General features: G+C 40.5%; 2 protein-coding genes across 6 annotated transcripts in view; one reads left to right on the top strand and one right to left on the bottom strand.

Annotated features, from left to right (window-relative positions):
- The first annotated feature begins 666 nt into the window (after window positions 1-666).
- Window positions 667-5,396, top strand: LOC128741166 (ATP-binding cassette sub-family C member 3-like). Its single transcript, XM_053836780.1, has 4 exons — window positions 667-885; window positions 956-1,201; window positions 1,300-1,826; window positions 1,882-5,396. Exons 1-4 carry the CDS (start codon window positions 847-849, stop codon window positions 5,252-5,254), a joined length of 4,185 nt encoding a protein of 1,394 aa, XP_053692755.1. The 5' UTR covers window positions 667-846; the 3' UTR covers window positions 5,255-5,396.
- A 5,902-nt stretch (window positions 5,397-11,298) lies between these two features.
- Window positions 11,299-20,589, bottom strand: part of LOC128743903 (transient receptor potential-gamma protein) — a 137,691-nt gene continuing 128,400 nt past the window's right edge. For all 5 annotated transcript variants that reach the window (XM_053840595.1, XM_053840591.1, XM_053840596.1 and 2 more), the window contains 3 exons: window positions 13,809-14,367; window positions 13,299-13,735; window positions 11,299-13,239 (listed from right to left, as the gene is read on the bottom strand). In XM_053840595.1, the coding sequence (XP_053696570.1) occupies window positions 12,856-13,239; window positions 13,299-13,735; window positions 13,809-14,367 (1,380 nt within the window). In that variant the 3' untranslated portion in view covers window positions 11,299-12,855. The remainder of the gene's footprint in view (window positions 13,240-13,298; window positions 13,736-13,808; window positions 14,368-20,589) is intronic.

Here is a 20,589-nt window from a genome sequence, read left to right as displayed (position 1 = left end):
CATAAACAACGTCGATGGTTGCTAACAGCGATGCCAGATCAGCGGTTTTCCCGCTAGATTTAGCGGGATTTCAAGTCGGATAGCGGGACTTATTAACCAAACAGCGGCTAGCGGGAATCTAGCGGTTTTTTTTAAATAACTCAGCGGGATTTTAGCGGGATCTCGATTTAACGATATTTGGTAGGCAAAAGGAGTGCTGAAAGAGAGGTTGACAGCAAAGAACTTCGTTTATTGACACTGGTCTAATGTCTGGTCGTGTATTGGCAGAGAGTTCAGGATATTCTGTTGATTATAAAACTCCGTATTTTTTGCCTAGAATGGAATCAGTTCTGACAAATACTCATTAGAACTTACTGAAGACCACCAAACCAATCCGTTTTGCGTATTCCTAATTTTTCCACAAATTAATTCGCTGCGAATGGCAAAATCCAACTGATTCATGAATTAGAAACAAAACATACCGCAGCATTTGTATGATAACAAAACCAAAACAAATCGGCTGATGAGCCGATAAAACCGAAGTCTAAAAGACTAATCGGCACATTTTTGCTAAAAAAAACATCAGCGAGAACAAAGAGCCGATGCGTTTTACAGATATTTTTGTATAAATATTCACATCAACAGAGCCACACATCAACCAGCCTACTGAGCTGATGAAGACCACAGAACACAGAGAAGGAATCACGTCTGGCATCTCGATGCAGACGACGACGTCGACGCGACGCGTTGGTCAGATTCAGTCTACGAAGAAACGTGAATCACTAAACTAGTGCTCCCTAGCAGAGGATTGTTTCGAAAACATTAGTTTTAAACTATGATAACGTGTGGCACGGGTGGCAGAAAATAATGTCAACCATAGCAGACGGCACCCGCGACCAGCTGCAGGTATGTAAGTTATTGATTCATAAAGATGTATTTTTAATTCCATTCTCTCTAATCGTTGTTGAAAATGTAGACATTTCTGTATGCCTGTGTGTATCTTCCGCAACACATGTTCCTGTGGATTTTGCTGCTGTCAGAGATTAGATACTACCGACGCCATACGCTCCGTAAAGACATTCGAAGCAACTTGACCAACCGAGATTTTTGTATTTTGGCCACAAAAGGTGTACTGAGTGTCATACTTATAGTTTTCGTGATTTTTAACGTGGGAAGACCCGGAACGCATGCGGCAACACGTCTGATTGAGACATTTTCTTACGTACGTATTGCGAATGTTAGTTTATTCTGTGTTATCAGTTGAATCGTTGAATCGTGATGATTTACGATACAGGTTGATCTGTTTTCCTTTCGTCGTAGTTTGCGGCCTTATCATTACTGCATCAGAGCGTCCAATACAATGTACGGGATCAGACGTTCCTGCTTTGCTTCTGGTCACTGGAATTGTTGATCAATTGCATACGTGTTGTTGATCGGATTTCATTGGGCGGCATACTTTTTATAGCACTGCAGCTAGCACTTTTACTATTGCTAGTGTATCCTACATTGCTTGAACAGGATGAGTCACCGCCGATACAGCCAAACTGGATACGGCAAGTATGTTTTACTTGGTTCGCCTGTGTGCATCACAAGATTCGCCATTCAAAACCGGATGATGAACTGGGTGAGCCGACCGAGGAGTTACAGTGTCACCGGTTGATTCAAATGTTCCGCACGGGTGGTGTTTCGCGAGGAGAGTATGACTCAATTGCAGTTAACGAGCCACCGTCCCTTCCCAACATAACGCTGTGGAATTTACTGAAACCATTTGTTCACGATTTTGTGTGGACTGGAGCTAATCGATTGGTTTTGATTATATTTTTTTTTGTTTGTCCATTTTTGCTAAGGTTGTTGATTGCTGGAAAATCAATGAGAAGCTAAGCTAATGATGTTTCTTTTTAGGCAGATCCTGCGAAGCGACGAATCAACCGCATCAGTCGATAAGCATTCCTATGTCATCAGTATCCTTTTCGTATCGTTGGTGATTGCCGTTTTGAATGGACAATACTTGTATGAATCGCAGAAAATTGGACTCAAGATCAAATCTCTCGTGTTGGTTATGATTTACGAAAAGTCATTGAAATTGAAGACCCTCAGAGAAGCGGACGTTACCCTACTAACGCTTGATTCGTCTGGCTTCGTGGATTTAGTGCCCAACTTGCATGTGCTCTGGTCAGGACCAATCATCATTATCGTGTCAGTAGTAGGATTAGTTACCATTCTGGGAAGGTCGGCTTGGATCGGGGTGTTAACGATGATTATTACGATTTGCCTAACGAAGAAAATCACCGAGAAGCTTCGGCTGCTACAGAAGGACTTGATGAGTCGAAAAGATCCACGCATTTCCAGTACCAACGACGTCGTTGGAATGATGAAACAAGTCAAATTTTTCTGTTGGGAGAGCATCTTTCAACGCCGGATCCTTCAGTATCGTCACCTGGAACTCCAGGTATTGAGACAAGTTATGTACTGGGACGCACCAAAGTATTTATTAGGAATTATCACACCTCTTGTGGTATCGCTAGCTACTTTCGCAGTTATGCTTCTAATCGGGCATGTTGCGTTATTAACACTGGAGTCGCTGTTCGTGTCGATTGTGCTATTTAACATTTTAAAAAATCCCCTTTCCGTCCTGCCGCACCTTTCCTCAACCTGGTCCGCTACACAAGCATCCATTTCTCGAATCAGAGAATTTCTAGCCGCGGAAGAAGTTAGACCGCTTGCGGTGCAGAAACCGGAACAGAGGTCAAGCAACTTGTCTGAAACTATCGAGGAAGTGCTGGGTGCTTGTAGAAAAACATTGGACTCTCCAGCAATCTGTGTGCAGGGAGCAAAATTATCCAGCAATGAAAAAGTAATCTTAAGCTCAATTGATTTGCAAATACAGCACGGATCCCATATAATTGTCACAGGTCCGGTTGGTTCTGGAAAGACTTCGCTACTAAGAGCAATCCTTGGTGAACTGTCTGGTGGTGCTGCCCACACAGTTGGACAGATTGCATATATCTCACAAGAACCGTGGATCCTTAACCGATCTTTTCGGGAAAATATTCTGTTTGGTCAAAAATTCAATCAACTTCATTTTGAGAACACAATAAAAGCTTGTGCGCTGGTTTCTGATTTAAACACGTTTGATTGCGGATTGGATACGATGATTGGAGAGAAGGGAATCACCGTTTCCGGTGGACAAAAGCAACGAATTAGTTTGGCACGGGCTGTTTATCAAAACGCTGATTTGTACCTGCTAGATGACCCGCTTAGCTCGGTTGATGAAGAAGTCTCGAACCATATTTACAGTAAGCTATTCTGCGAAGAAGGAATGCTAGTTGGTAAAACGGTTGTGATGGTTACACAGAACAAAAATCATCTGCGATCTGCTGATTCGATATTGATAATGCAAAACGGCCGAATCTCTGAAACGCTTACCTACGAATCTTATCGACACAAATATTCCAGCGTCGAAAAACTGATCACAGCTAAAACAATAGAAGCTGATAGCTTGGAAATTACGTACCGCAATGTAAATCGCCTTGCAGCAGGTGAAAAACTCGTTCCTACTACTAAGAACAAACTTTCACCCAAAATATATTGGTCATATTTTTCAATGCTTGGTCAGCTCCCATTAGGAACAATCTTGCTGCTGAACATTGCCATTCCCATTCTCGACATATATTCAACCGTTTGGCTTTCCGAATGGTCGACAGTCGACCACCAAGCACCAACGACTAACAACAGATACTATTTGGGAATTTACGGTGTATTTATTATAGGACTCACATTGTTCCTAACACTAAACAGTATCCTAACCACAGTGCGAGGCATCACCGTAGCAGAAAAACTCCACCGTAGCCTCCTGCAGAACATCATTCACCTACCGATGACGTTCTTCGATCGCATCAGCTCGGGTCAGATTATGAATCGCTTCTCCAGTGACCTTGATGTCGTTGATTCTAGGATTGCCGCTAATTTTCGCGATTTCGTAACCAGTTTATCGAGCGTCATTGCCATTTTGATCCTGTTTTGCTGCGCCACCAGCTACAGCCTGGTGATTGTTTTGGCTGCAATTTTAACCCCCTACTATTACCTGCTGGTGTACCACCTGGAAACTTCACGGCAGCTCAAACATCTGGAAGCAGACAGTAAAGCCGCGCTTATTTTGCATTTCAACGAATCTCGTGAAGGTAGATCGACGATTCGCGCTTATCAGCAAGAGCATCATTTTTTACGCGATTTCTGCGCAATCGTCGATCGTCATCAGCATTACTCACAGCTGTACATTGCATCGGGTCGTTGGCTCGGGTTACGGTTAGAACTAATCGGTGCGGTCGTGATCTATTTTGTAACTTTGATGGCCGTTCATAATCAGAAACTGATCGGTGCTTCCAATGTTGGAGTTAGCATCAGCTATGCTTTTCGTTTGATTCCACTTTTGAATGCACTGATTCGAGTATCAGCACTGCTAGAGGAGAACGGAACTTCGCTTGATAGAATCAATCAGTATTTGAAGGAAAATGATGAGGATAAATGTGCAGGCAAAAATTATCAACAGGTTGATTCAGCTTGGCCGGAACAAGGAAAAATAGAGTTCATCAAATTCAATATGAATTACAATAATCATTGCTATGCATTGCAGGACATAACGATCACGGTAGAGGCACAGGAAAAAATAGGAATCGTTGGACGTACCGGAGCCGGTAAATCCAGCTTGATCAGCGCACTATTTAGATTGTATCCTTTGCTCACGAATGGAACGATCTTGATCGACGGAATCAACATTGATCGGATTCCGTTGAATAAACTGCGAAGCAGGCTGTCAATCATTCCGCAAAATCCATCGCTCTTCCCCGGAACAGTCAGAGAGAATCTCGACCCAAATGGAGAACAATCGAACGATCACGCACTATGGCGGGTATTGGAGTCCTGCCATTTGAAGCAGCTGATTGCATCGTATCCCGGTCAGTTGGACGCCCGAATTGATGAGCGCAATGCGAAGATGTCAGTTGGACAGAAGCAGCTGCTTTACTTAGCTAGGGGAATTTTGCGCAACTCTAAAGTAGTCATACTAGACGAAGCGACGTCGGCAATGGACGTGCATACGGAAAATCGAGTTCAACAGGTAATTCAAAGTACGTTCAGGCACTGTACCGTACTGACTATCGCCCACCGGAAGAATACCATTCAGCTGGCGGATCGCGTACTTCATATGCAGCAGGGCAGAGTCGTAAAGTTTGATAAACTTTGTCACTTTGACGAGCGGGATCTAATGGAATTGTGAGAATACTGGGATGTGTTTTATCTATAATCGACCGTTCGAAATGTTTGTACTTATTTAGGTTAAACAGAAACAGAATTTGTAGTTTTTGATGAAGTGCGTTTATAATTTAAAAATTATTTTCTAGATTTAATTTGTATTCAAAATATAATATACCTATACGTTATTATATAAATGATCGAACTTTCTTTCGTTTTGAAGTTCATATACCAGAAAATACAGGAAAATTAATCCGTTATGGAGCGACCTTCACGAAAACCAGCTTGATATTCGCCGATGGAGGACTGCACTAACGAACGGTCTTACTCAGTCTACAGAACAGGATACTGGAGAGCGTCTTATAGGTAAAATTCTGCAATGTTGTGCCTCGTCTGTGCATGAAATCTTACTACCAAATGAAATCTTACTACCATTTCTACGGTATTTGTTCTTCCTACCGTCCTTCCCAGCAGTCTTGTCGTTTTACAGCTCAATGATTTCCTTCTTAACTACCTCCTGTGTTGGTGGCTTCACAACTTGGCCATTGCTCAAAAGTCTTGTACCGTTCATGCTGATCTCCGTCTTAACCTCTCCATTCAACAGAGTCTGGAAATGCTCCTTCAACTTGGCTGCTACCGCCGTTTTGTCAGTAAGCAGGTTGCCAGCACTATCATTGCACGTCTCAAGCATGACAAAATTTCTGCTCCTCAGATCTTTTCCAATTGTAATACGGGACGGTTGGAACCAGAACCTGATTCTGGAATCAGCGGGTGGCTTAAGCGCCACTCTCAATGAGAGACCACCCACCTTGTTCGCTTTGCCCAGCTATGAGACCCTCTCCTTACGGGCGGGTATTATTTGTTTCAGGATTCCGGCTCTGAAACGGTTCCACCGTACCGGGACAACGTCAATAGTCCACCAAAAACCTTAAAGAAAGCCGGCCAGGGATGACAAACAGCAACTCAACTTGCATCGGTTGCGTCACTTCGACTCTATACAGGTCAAGGTAATATATAAATTTTCATCACAGTAGAGAGACTCGCCTGCATTTCATCTAAAAAATTTCAAAAATTTTTCGAATGAATTTCATATTAGCTTTTAAATTATCCCTAAAGATAATAAAGAATAAAGGATGAAGATATTTAATGGGGTTCAAAACTGGACTGAGTGGTGGGCTTTTGATAACATTCCACTAGCTCTCCGAATATCTCGAAAACGGTTGCATTTAGAAAAATAAATAAGACATGTAAATGACATAAAGAACTGTTTTTTGTATTAAAAATTCATGTATAACTTGAAAACTCCCTAATTAGAAAAAAGTCATGAAAATCGTTGTTCTACAAAGTCCGTTCATGAAAGTTATTCCAGCTCAGAATAACTGCTTTTAAAAGTTTGCAAATTACTATTTTTTCAAATTTTCTCTTTAATTTTCAAAAATGGTATATGTTTGATATTTTGATTTTTAGTTTTATTTTCGAATTTTTGAAAAACTGGTAAAGGATTTTCTTCAGTGTCTTCTTTTCCTTTGACGTAAGTTTTGAACAATCCAGTGGCTCGCCGTCCTAAGGCAAAGCCTGTTGAACAAGGTTTCTTCATATAACTCGGTTGTGGGCTACCGCTCTCCAATTCCTTGGACACCGAGTACTCTCCACCATTTCTCGCTCCACCTGGTCCAATCATCTTGCTCGCTGCGTTCCTGGTTGTCTTGTTCCTACAGGATTTGAGGCGAACACCATCTTTGCACAGTAGTTATCCGGTATTCTTGCAACATTCCCTGCCCATCGTATCCGTCCAGCTTTAGCCACCTTCTGGATAATGGGTCCGTCATAGAGTTGCGCAAGTTCATGGTTCATCCTCCGCCTCCATACTCCGTTCTCCTGTACGCCGCCGAAGATCGTTCTTAGCACTCGTCATTCGAAAACTCCAAGAACTTGCAGGTCCTTCTCGAGTATTGTCCATGTTTCATGCCCGTAGAAAACCACGGGGACTTAGTCTGCTAGACCGCAATTGCTTGTGAACCCCATAGTAAGCACGACTTCCGCTGATAATACGCCTCCGAATCTCACGGCTGGTATCATTGTTCGCCGTTACCAATGAACAAAGGTGAACAAATTCGTCGACTATCTCAAACTCATCGCCATAGATCAATACACTACTGCCCAAGTCGGTCGGCCCCGGTTCCGCTGGCCAGCATGTACTTTGTTTTAGACGTATTTACCTTTAACCCAATCTTCTCTGCTTTGCGCTTCAGTCTGGTGTACTGTTCAGCCACCGCCACAGATGTTCTGCCGATAGTATCCATGTCATCGACAAAGCAGGCGAATTGGCTAAATTTGTTGAATATCGTGCCCCGCGTGTTGATATCCGCTCGGTTAATAACATCTTGTAGCGCTATGTTGAACAGCAGGCATGAAAGACCATCACCTTGACGAAGCCCTCTGTGTGATTCGAATGAACTTGACAATCCACCTGAAATCCGAACACAGCACTGTGTACCATCCATCGTAGATTGAATAACTCTGATGTGCTTCCTAGGGAAGCTGTTCTCGTCCATGATTTTCCATAGCTCTTTCCAATCGATGGTATCATATGCCGCTTTGAAGTCAACAACAGTTTGATTTTTTCAAACACAATGCACTTGAAAATAAATACGCCTTTTTAAAAATGAGTCTTGAATCAAAATTGTAAAACCTGTGGAAGGTGCATATGTCCTCCTATCAAACACGTTGGTAAAGTTTCATCCAAATCAGATAGGTACATTTCAAATTTTACCTTTTTTCGGACGATTTGGCGTGGAATTGCTCTAAATGAAAAACAACCTTTGTTTCGTGTCCGTTATAGAAATTTTCATAGAGCAACCCGATGCATGTATAATTAACTGAATGACAGAAGGGGGAGCTGACTGGGAAGGAGCCGACTGGGGGATAGGAGACGAGGAACGTGAGCATGAATGTATGTTCCGCCATAACCCCGGAACGTCTGGACGATTCTTTATCAAACGTCGTTGATCAAACCCGTGATTTTTGACATAAACGAATCAGTGCAGGGAACTGACCATAGAAGGAGACGGTCTCTTATAAGGAACAAGGAGGGTTCAAATGGGTAGAGGGGTGCATTTCTCTTGCCTTTGGAACGGTAGCAGTTGAACAAGTGACTGGGCTTCTGAAAGGATGAATAGGGTGGCCATTAACAAGGAGGAGGTTCAGAAACATAAAAAAGGCTTTGTGGCAATTTATAGAAGAAGACAGATTAACAAGCGGCCGGAGGACAACAGGAGTGAAACTGACAAAGAGTGTAGACTCATGATTTCAAATGCAGAAAAAGGGTTTTGTTTCTTGCGTTATGGGAATTTGGACAAGTGACTGACAGACAAAGGGGACCGAGTAAGATCGGGCAAACAGCTAGTTGAAAATACATTAGAATTGAATTTGAACTAATTTAAACTTGAACTATAAGTGTTGTGCATTGTTTTTCCGTGTTCTTACGTTATGCATAGAAATCCATTTATAAGTTGAAGTTTTTCTTCAAACCGAACTTGGACACGGAAATTGATTCGAAATTTTACTTGAAATTAGAATTTTCAAATTCATTCCCGTTTTTAAGTCCAATTTTCAGTTAACCTTTTAAGCAAATTTAAGCTAAACATTGTTCTGTGACATGAATTTTTTTTAGAAATATTTTATTTTGTTTGTCAATTTCGAATCTTTTTACGGTTTTCGTGACAATATTTTTTTTTGTTGTTTCTGAGTTATTCGGTTTTTCCTAATTTAAAAATTCATATCTCATGAACCAACCAACGCAACGTGGGGGGCTCCGTAACCGCAAGATTACCGAGTCTGCTTTGACAAACGAGTGGTCGTGGGTTCGAATTTTAGTAGAATCAAGCCATTCCATGTCAAGTGACTTTATCATGGGTTTATTCTCAGGCCCCTCATTTACCCTTCCTTCATGCTGAATTCTATATATTTACTCACTGAAGCCTGAAGTTTTTGGAGCGTCTTAGTAGAATACGAAACCTAAAAATAAAAAATAAGAAAACTTATCCAATTTAAATTGGAAATTGGTTAAATTGGATAAGTTTTCTTATTTTTTATTTTTAGGTCACTGAAGCCTCTAGACAGTGCAAAAGTCCCGCCTATAGTTAAGTGTACTGGTCAAAGGAACGAAGAAGTCCTCACCAGGGACGGCTATAATATGGGATAGTGCTGGCAGCGAGAAATAAGCGGGAAAAGTAAAACAAGCTTTGAAGATAGGGCAAACCTCAATACACACAAACACCCAAAAATTTAATAAGCATATCGCTCACTCAATAGCGATTATAGCAAAAAGAAATTCAGTGCAGGTCATACAGCAAACATCCGGGCGATATTACAATAGATCAACTATACTGGTCACAGTAATGAGTCCACACGTGAAAATAAAACAAGCAACGTAAAGCAAATAGTTTCTTATGAAAATGTTAGTAAGGATGAATACGCGGAAGGAAGAAAACGCTAAAGAGTATGAAAGAAATGTGACAAACACTAGCCAAACGAGATAGAAAAAGGAAAAGCGCGAGAAAGAGTAAAAGAATAAAAACTGGCATGAAAAAAAACCGAAGAAAAAACGAGACTAAATGGAAGAAAAACGGGCGCAAAAAAGAGAAAAAAGTGTAAAAGAGGAAAACTGAGAGTATAAGAAAGAAAATAAGGCAAACATGAGAAGATTGGGTGGAAAAGATGAAAACCGCAAAAGAAGAGAATAAAAATGAGAGAGAAAAACCCATAAAGAAAATGACAATAAACTGCACACAGAGGGAGAAAAAATGGGATGAAAAAGGAACAAGAATGGGTCTACCCAAAGAGGAGCAAATATGGGATCTGGAAAATGGGGAAACGAGCAAGAAATAGAGAAGAAACGAGACAGAAAAAAAATGGAGAGAAAAAAGTCAAAAAGAAAAATAAAAGGGATAAAATGGAAAAGAAAAACAGAGCGCGACAAAAAAGGAATTAAAAAGGGACTGGAAAATTGGGGTTTGACGAAAACGAAAAACGGGAAGGAATATGAGTTAAAAACAAAAAAAGGAACGTAAAAAAACAAAAAGTCAAAACGAGACAAAAAATGGCAAAAATACAAAACAGAAAAAATGCAAAAACAGACCTGAAAACGATGAAAAACGGAACAAAAATGACAAAAAACTGAACAGAGAAACAGCAAGATTAAGGAAAAGGCCGAAAAACGGGACAAGAGAAGAGAACAATGACAGAGAGCGCAGAAAATGAAAGACGAGAGCGAGAGAGAGAAATGCAAAAAGAAAACGAAGCAAGGGAATACGGAACATAAAACGAGAGAAAGGGGAAATGAGGTATAGCTGGAGAGAGACGATAAAGGAAAGAAAGGACGAAAAATGGAAATATAGAACTGAAAGAGAAGAATAGAAAGAACGAAATGGAAAAAAAAGAAAAACGAGACATTTAAAAGGAAACCCGGAGAGGAAAGGGAAGAAGGAAAAAAGGCACCCGAAAAAGTATAACCGTGACAGAAAAGACGGAAGAACGGGGCATCAAAAAGAAGAAGAACGGAATAGACGAAAAACAAACGAGAAAGAAAAGAGATAAAATGAGCTTCAAAAAGACGAAAATTGGAAACTAAAATAAGAAAAAAGAGAAAATAAAATACGGAAAACGAGCAAAATGAGGAAAAACTGGACTAAAATAAGAAAAAATAGGACTGGAAACAAAGAAAAACAGACCAATTAACCAGGAAACGCGGGACATGAAAAAGAAAGCGTGAGAAGAGGAGTAAAACGGATGTAAAGTATAGCAAATAGCTAGGAAATGGTACAGAGAAGGAGAAAAACGTCCGGTTTGAAGTGACACTTCAACTTCAAATTAATCCAAATTCAAGTCTAATTTATCCAATTTTAGGTTCAACTTTTGGTTAAATTTAAACTCTGATTTCAAGTCTAAATTCAATTCCAATTTTTAGTCAAGTTTCAACTTTAATTTTGGATACTATCGTATTAAATTAAACTTTCTACACAACAGGCTTTTCTCAAAATTGACCCCCGCCCTGGCGATTTTTCCTCTTCAATGCATTTTATTTTCCTTAAAAACAGTCGGGGTTTTCCAAATTCCATACTCATATTATAGTAATAGTTTTACTTTTGAAACTAATGACTGGAATTTACGATGATACTATGTAGTTTACTAATTTCTGTATGCCTGTATATGATTAGACCCATCGAATAGTTAAGTGGATTTTTTTTTCTGTTGTCCCGTTTTATCCTTTACCTGTTTGCTGTGAATATCGTTTAACTACTAATAAGGTGTGTATTTAGTATTTTCCACTGGTCAACTCTGTTTAGTAGTAACTGTTCTAAACGGTACGATGTTGATTTGCTACGGTTATTTCCTAAATACTGTCATGCCAGTAGTGTTCCACTATTTACCAGTACGCTCAAAATGTCTATTTCCGATGAATTGATAGTTGACCATAATAATCACTGTATGTTTTTAGCTTTCATTATACCATTCATTTAGTTTTAAGTATTTGCTCCTACGGATCTATCGAGTAAATTGTTTAAAGTGTTTCCTTGCTAACATCTATTAACTTCTGTTTTCATCAATAATAAGGCCTCCTTTGATTTCTTCGCGTCGTTAGTGAAGGAATACTCCTCGGGTTTTTGCTTTGCATTTTGTTGTTGTGTTTTTTACCAGTGATCTCTGCATTTGCATGTAATGCGTGTGTAGTAACAAATTGAATTCTACTAGTTTCTTTGATGTGTGGAGAATTAGAGTTTGGTGGTTCTCTAAAACATTAGAACATCTGTGTTGTGATCGGTTAAAAAAGAAAAAAGGTTCGAACCGCATTTTAAGCTATGATCGCAATAGTAAAATGTGTGTTGATATTTTTTGTCGTAACAAACACCCTGTGATTAATAAAAGTTTAACCTCACCAACTTGTTCAAATCTTTGGTTGTTGTTACATGATATTGTAATGTTTTTTTCTCTCTCTATCCTGACAATCTGTTATTTCTGTTAATTTCTACTCGCTTCAAGAGACGTGGTCCCTTAGTGTGTTGTATTTAGGCTAAAATTTCTCATCTTGCTAGCATATTTGTAATATCTAAATTTGACTACGTCCCAAATGCTCAGTAGTGGTTTTGTTGTTTGTTTTTCTACATAGAGAGTGTTTCGTAAAGTGAAGCTTCTGGCCGGTTTTGTGTTTAATCCGAACCCGCTTCACCCACTCAGTTAAGTGTGTTGCGCACAATTCCCATTTTTTGTTAAGTATTTCAGAAGCATTCTTTCTGAATAACATTTAAACTAATAATCACATATAAATAGTGGTTTTACCTTTCCGATTGTTAACAGTGTTTAGGCCTCCGAAATAAAACTATGATAACCGAAACGAGATATCTATTTGGATGACCATCAAAACCATAACCGTTCCAGCTGGTTTAGAATTTTGCTTTCCATTAGTTTACATCCGATTAAGTTTCCTCTCCCGACAACGTGGGCATCTAGAGAGAGAATCCTGTTTTAGCGATGGCAGTTAATACGTTTTTTTTTCCTTTCTACGAAATTTGACTAGATTATACTCGAATCGATCAATATGTACAATCGGTTCTTATCTAAGAGCCCCTATAACCAGCCCTGGGAGTGGAAGTGCCCTCGAACCGGAGTGACACCAGGTATCCTGTAAGAGGATCCCTGTTGCTGTTGATGATCACCACTTGTTTCATTAGTAATCGGTCTACCCTGTATCCGCAGCAGCGGCTCCGTGCAGCTAATCCTCGTGTGGGCAGGATTGTCCACACTTTCCTCCGTCGTTGATGGAGTTAACGGTGGGTCCAGTTGATTTTCCATGGACGTTTGCTGACTTTGAGTCTGTTCATGGCGGGGAGTTTTCACAGCGATGCCACTGTCCATCCCGGACGCTTCAATTATCGTCCCATCTCCTACAGCGCATGCAATTGGATCGTCACAGGGACTACGTGTGGGCACACTGGAAGCACGTTTTAGCACCTCAAATAGATCGCCTTTGATTAGTTTTTGAAAGGAAACACAAATTTAGCATGTTTTACCTTACTACTAGCACCTGTCGTCAAACTAGGGACCGCTGGTACCTCTGCAGAAGGTTCCAAAACGGGACTGCTATTTCGACTGTTAGAGAACTTTTTCCTTTTACGTTTCAAAGCTGCTAGTGCCCCGAAATGTAAATGATAGTGATGGGAGGAAGAATCTTTCACCTTTGTCGTTCCGTGGGAACGATCGCTCCCACCGTGATGTTGATGGTGATGCTGTTGGTGTTTGTGCGGATCAGGTGACGGATCCACATCTGGTCGATCAAGACTTGGATTTGAATCCGATGGGGATTCGGTGATAGCCTCGTCCGAAGCTGGACTGTTGCTGTGGCTTACCGAATCACCCCGCTGTCCATGGTTGCAAACGGAATCTTCCGAACGGGATCGACCGATGAATCGTGACACGCTTCCATGCTTCGCGGCTTCAATCAGAGTACCTATAGTGGAATCGGAAATAGAGTAAAAGAACCAATAAACCAAAGGCCAGACTGTTAAAGGAAGCTTTACTACCCCATCGTTTCTTCTGTGAGCCAGGTCTTTTGGAATGGAACTTCGGTGCGAGTTTGGCAAGTCTGTGAATGGGATTGTTGTTTTCACCAAAGGAACTTTGCGATTGCGATGAAAACTGGTGCATGGGATTGACTTGGTGCAGGGCTTTCTTGGTAGTAAGACCTGGCCCGAACACTCCGGCAAACAGTTCGTGTGACGAATGGTCCGGAAGTTGCGATATGAACTCGGAAACCGGAGTAAGATGCTGACCCGAGTCCGGTGCCGGTGCCGGTGCGATATTGAAGCCCTTCATCAAGCGACGCTCCTTTTGTCGGTTTTTCTTGCCGCCAACGCCGCCGCCGGAACCGGTAGCGCTGGTGGTGTTCATTCCGCTGTTTTTCAGTATTTCCACAAGCTCGCAGCGAAACGCGGATATGTCCTGTTTTATCTCGTTCACGTCATCCTCGGTGACTCCCTGCGATTCGGCCTTCCTCTGCTCTACAGTCACGTACCGTCGCACTAGATTTCGCATTATGCTTTGGTAGCGGAAGTCCCGTTCGCTGGCTTGTTTCACCTTCCGCTGAAATAAATGCAAGAAAGAAACGGGAGCAGAGCAAACAGCAGAAGCAGAGAAGGATTCACGCGAAACGAAATCGAAAACAGCGACAGTCACATAGAGAAAGAAATAGGGAATGTGGAAAATTGCAGAATTCGGAGAAAAGAGGCGATTGAAATCACAAATTAACAACACACGGTGCAATGAACATCGGACTCTAGGGGTGGGGATCGATTTTGAAATTCCCACGGGGACAATCAGACGGATGTGCGAGGCTGTAGTTTGTCCGTATAACACTTGAACCAATTAATTCCGCATACCTAACCCAAGTTTGAACTATGAAGCATCATGGTTTTGGTCGTGTGTAAGATTCCCAGTTTAGCAAAATAACAACCGTTATAAGAAAAGCACTATTTATCTGTGGAAAAACAATTAAGAGAAATTTCAAGAAAACTATCATGTTTAAGTTCATATCCAATTTCAGTCCTATCCTAGTCCAGTCCAGTCCTATTTCCCCCCTATTTAAGTCTACTTTCAAGTCTATTTTCAAATCCAAATTGAAACTTAATTTTAAGCCCAAATTCAAATTCGTTTTTAAGATTAATGAGTTCAATTTGAAGTAAAACTTCAAGCTCAAACCAATTTAAAATTAAGCCCAATATCCAACTTAACTTCATCAAAATTTAAAGTCTAATTTCATGCGCCAATTCAAGTCCAATTGCAATTTTAGTATCTTTTGAAAAGGTGGAGAAGTAGGGGAAAGTAATGATTTTTTTTGCAATGGAGGGGAAAGAGCGGAAAGGTGAGGGGGGGGGGTTATTGGTAGCTACGCTTAACAAGAAGTTTTTGTGACTTCCAGATTTTATTCAATGCTGGAAGGTGCATGGGTCGAACCAAACTAAAATCTGAGATTAGGGTGATTTATCTATTTTGGACAAGCGTTACGCCCACTCTATTTTGGACATCCATTTGATTTTGACGTAAAAGTCCAAAGTAGAGTACGCGTAACGCCTGTCCAAAATATGTAAATCACCCTATAACCGGATTCGAACCCACAACACCTGCCAAGGCATGTGGCTCGCTGGTACCCATATACCTTTGAACCACAGAGGCGCTGGACAAACGGAGACTACACAACCCGCTTTATTAAGCGTGCCGTGTGTCAAGCGTGTATTGTATATTCCTAGAAACGGAACCCTCAACCCGAAGATCCGCGTTGAGAATCGCGGCTAACACGCTAATGGACGAACGACGTATCTTGTAAGTCGCAAGTACAGTTTCGTTGTCCCGGTTAGCAAAAACGAGTTAGATTAAAAACTTCTCAATTCGGTAGTTCGATTTACAATTGATCGAGGAAGCGGCACAATTTGTGGAGTTTCAAAGATACGTAGCACGTTTAATATATGGGGTTGTGCAGTCTCCTTTTGCCCAGCGGCTTTGTGGTTCAAAGGTACATTAGTACCAGCGAGCCACATGCCCAGGCGGGTGTTGTGGGTTCGAATCCGGTTATAATCCCAGATTATGACTTGGTTCGACCAAGTTATGCACCTTCCAGCATTGGACAAAAGGTAGGAGTCACAACGACTACTTGTTAAGCGTAGTTACAAATACTTTCCACTCTTTATCCTTCACTCTAAATTTTATTACAATCTTCCGTGGTATCTTTGTCAATTGTAAAAGAACTACCATTTCAAAATTTATTAATTTATATGCCTGACCGCATTTCAAGGTCAAGACAAAAATACGAGGTTGGTCTATCACCAATCTTGTTACTAGAACCAGCTAGGGGAATAAGCTATAATTTGTCCATGAACAAGAGGCCTCATTATGCACCTCGAGCCAGTACCACTCTTGACTGAAGTTTTTGGAGCGTCTTAGTAGAATACGAAACCTAAAAATAAAAAATAAGATAACTTATCCAATTTAATTCTACTATGTGTATTTTATTCAATGACAGATACGTATTTCGCCTACGACTTGCAGGCTTCCTCAGTGTCTGTTTTTATTTTTAGTACCACTCTTATAACTTACTATGACAAGAGGTTTCATTATTGGTAAATGCAGTTGACAAAATCATTCACTAGGCGAAGGAAACATACCATTACTCCCCCTATATTGACTAGTGTCAGACTGAGACTGAACTGGGCTGCCCACCTAGATTATGCTGTTTAGAAAGCAACTTCGGCTATCTGGGCATGCAGCTCACTGTTTGGCAAAACCTGGGGTTTAAAACCTCAACTAGCCTTTTGGCCATATACTACTATTGCACGACCTAGGATAACCTATACTGCAGGCACATGGTGGCCGAAGGTGAATGAGGTGACAGCCCAAGCTAAACTAAACAAAGTTCAGCGCCTGGCCTATCTTACAGTTACCACCCAGCGAGCATTTTCATACGTAAAAAAAAGGTAAAAATTAGCATCACGTACAGATATACAGGGGTTAGACAAAATGATCGGGACAGGTAAAATTTTGATGAAATTCAAACGGCCATAACTTTTACAAAATTGAACATTTTTAGATGAAACCAATTGCATTCGACGGGGAAATTTTCCTAGTTTTCCTAAAATGTTTCAAGATACAAAATAGTCAGCGCACACAGGAGATATTCCGGGTTGTCTGGGGGTATGTCAAAGACTGATTTTTTTAATCGTCTGTATCTTTTTCTGTCATGGAAATTTATTAATTTTCATATTTTGTCCTAAAACTAGATTTCATTTCCAGTCGATTGGTCAAAAAAGAACGGAAATCCGACAAGAAACAACCGAGATATGGCCATTTTAGTGAAATCAGTTCTGGAAATGTTGCCAGTAATGTCTTAGCTTTATGACCATTTTAAAACATGACCAAAACCATTCCAATATGGATGTCAAACTTCAAAAATTTACCAGGGTTGAAAATTCTGAAGTTTCACACTCATATTGACATGATTTCAAATATTCCCAGAAACGACCACTTCCGCCGGGATACCCAGAACCTGCTACAGGGTTGTCGTGGCACGCTGCGGACCTGGGAATGCTTCCAGTGTCAATGGCTCATAAAACCTTAACATTTGATGCTCATATTGACATGGTTTGCGTCATGTCCTAAACTGGCCAGAGCAATCGATGTTACTAGTACTGATTTTACGAAAATGGCCCTAACTTGGTTGTTTCTCGTCGGATTTCCGTTCTTTTTTCACCAATCGACTGGAAATGAAATCTAGTTTTGGGATAAAATATGAATATGAATAAATTTTCATGACAAAAAAAGATACAAGCGATGAAAAAAATCAGTTTTTGACATACCCCCAGACAACCCGGAATATCTCCTGTGTGCGCGGACTATTGAAAATCTTGAAATATTTTAGAAAAACAAGAAAGATTTTCCCGTAGAATGCAGTTGGTTTTATCTAAAAATGTCCAATTTTGTGGAAGTTATGGCCGTTTGAATTTCATCAAAATTTTGCCTAACCCGATCATTTTGTATAACCCCTGTATAACATGTTAAATAAATCGTATTTCATGCGCAAAATTGGCATATCCGTACTATTTTGGAGGTGATAGACGTGATTACGAATAATTTTGAGCGTTACGATTATATAAGTATTTATATACAATAATATCCGATTAAGCGCGAGTCGCTCCGTACTACTTTACGATTTTGTGCTGAAAATCGTATGTATGTCAGTCATTATCATTATATACGACAGAAAATCAACTTGATCCCACTTTATCCAGCTTTAGTTACGATTTCAGGATTGTTAGGAGATATTTACGATAGTTTTCGTACATTGATATACGAGTTAGTGCTAGTTGGGCTATGGTGCTATGCGTACAACACCTACTGCAGCCATGGAGGCAATGCTATGCTTACTGCCTTTGCATCTTCATTTGAAGAAGCAAGCACAACACGGCGCACTTCGGTTGCAAAAGGGTAAAACTATACTCGAAGGTGACCAAATCGGTCATCTTCGCATACTTCGGGAGTTCAATCTGACACCCTTAGTAACTTCAGTCTCTGACTGCAGGGAAGCCAGGCCCAATATGGACGTTCCATATGAGGTGATTGAAGCAGATCGCTCAATGTGGAATAATGGAGGGCCCGATCTTCCATCTGGAACTATCTGCTTTTTACAGATGGTTAAAAAATGGGGGCCAACACAGGCTCCGGAGTCTACGGACCCGGCATCAGGGAAACTATTTCATTGGGAAAGTTGCCCACCGTTTTTCAAGCAGAAGTATATGCAATATACATCTGTGCAAAAATATGCTTGAAACGAAAGTACAGGCATGCGAAAATCGGTATCTTCACGGACAGCCAAGCAGCATTACTAGCACTCAAGTCCGTCAAATGCGTGTCCAAATTAGTTTGGGAGTGCAGCACAGCATTGAGGGAGCTCTCCCGCCAAAACAAAGTTTTATTACTTTGGGTGGGCAAAGAATTTGCTGTCAACCTAGCAAGACAAGGATCAGCTATCTAAACCCTGCAGTAACTAAAAAACTATTCCATTTAACTCGTAGTGAACTAGGCACCATTACGGGACTCCTAACAGGACATATCCCCGCTCTTTATCATTTAAAGAATATCGGTAGGGTATCACCCGACACCTGCCGCTTTTGTAACTCTGAACCTGAAAAAAGTTCAGCGCATCTGCTCTGCAATAGCGGAACTCTTGCATTATCAAGACACAACTTCTTCGGAAGTGTCCTTCTTACTCCATATCAGGTATGGAGCCTAAATCCCAAAACGGTCATTGGCTTTATAAACCATATGGTACCGAATTGGGGCACAGGATTACAACTATTCCGCTCAACTCCATCAATGGGTATGAGCGGTCCGTAAACCGTATACAGCAATCGAGGCCTGCCACAAAAGACGATCATTAAGCCTGTCGTAGTGGCCTTTTAACCCAATGCCTTTCTGGCATAGAAAAAAAATTGGTAAATGCAGAATGTAGTATGAAGGAAGGATGTGGGGGGGGGGGCTGAGTAACGCCGAATGGCCTGATTCTACTTAGATTTGAATCCATTATCACTCGCTCGTCAAGGTAGATTTAGTACACAAGTAAGGATTCTAAAACCCCTTGGTTTTATTTGAATTTTATGATGGTTTTATTGCGGTATTAATCACTACCTTTGGTTTTAACATGGTATTACGCAATCCCAAGTGAAGTAACAATTCTAAGTTTCATTACGTTCCTCTAGCGGTTTACATGACCAATTTCATAAAACCGCTAATAAAACCATGAGCTCTACCATAAATTTCTGATGACCGCTATAAAACTTCATTCCGACCAAGTGGCCCACTCTACAGAAAGCTAGGTAGCTGTCAGTCCACAATCATGGGGCACACACAATTGTGGGTCATTTTAGCTCTAGTTGCTGATTAGCGTTAAAATATCAGCTAATGATTGATCAAATTATTAGTGCTTCGTCTGAGTAACAATTTTATCAATCACCTTGTATAATATTCACGCAATAATCAGCCGAAAAAGCTGAAATGACCCATAATTGTGTGTGTGTCCTATGATTGTGGACTGACTGTAGTTGTATCACGCTCTACTGAAATAAAACTGATTAAGCTTTCGCTCTGTTAAAAAAGTAAATCCGTTCGCCATTTTTTCAACTGAAAAATTCATCCGTGAGCGGAAAAGTTAAAGTTTTACTGTCAGATCATCTTGATCGATGTGGTTTATAAGGGCTTCAAGCAATGTTCGTTGATTTGCAGCAAATGCGTATTAAATTTTATCGCGCATATTGATATAATAGGTGAATAAAATCAACGCTTTCGCAACGTTTTCGAAAACTGGTTGTTTTAACAAAATAAATATATTCAGCACACTTTGCTTTGATGAATTTTTTCTTTGCGAGCTAAAACAATACACTAGAATATGGCAATGTGGCTTCGCTTAAAAAATAATTTTGGTGTTGAACGCTTTTATTCTTCCTAATGGCAGCAATAAATCTGGTTGGTCAGGGTGTAACCACTTTCAAAGCTCTATAAAACAATAATAAAAAGATTTAATGCGATTTGACAAGCAACTCTAATAAGATCAATTTTGATTGGTGTGCTATATTGTATTGCTACGCCACACTTATAGTCAGTTTATAAGAGACGTGATGCAGCCAACAAGTTTTATCGTGGTAATATAAGCAACCACAACAAATTTACCTTATACAAAATAATTCAGCATAGCTGCTGAAATAGGAGTTGAATTCTATAATTTTTTATATTACTTTTTTTGAGAATTTATGAAATTTTAAC

This window comes from Sabethes cyaneus, chromosome 3, assembly GCF_943734655.1.
Source record: "Sabethes cyaneus chromosome 3, idSabCyanKW18_F2, whole genome shotgun sequence".
Taxonomy (NCBI): Eukaryota; Metazoa; Arthropoda; class Insecta; order Diptera; family Culicidae; genus Sabethes; species Sabethes cyaneus.
Note: the sequence above shows the minus strand (reverse complement) of the source record. Positions and strands in the feature narration are given on the sequence as shown.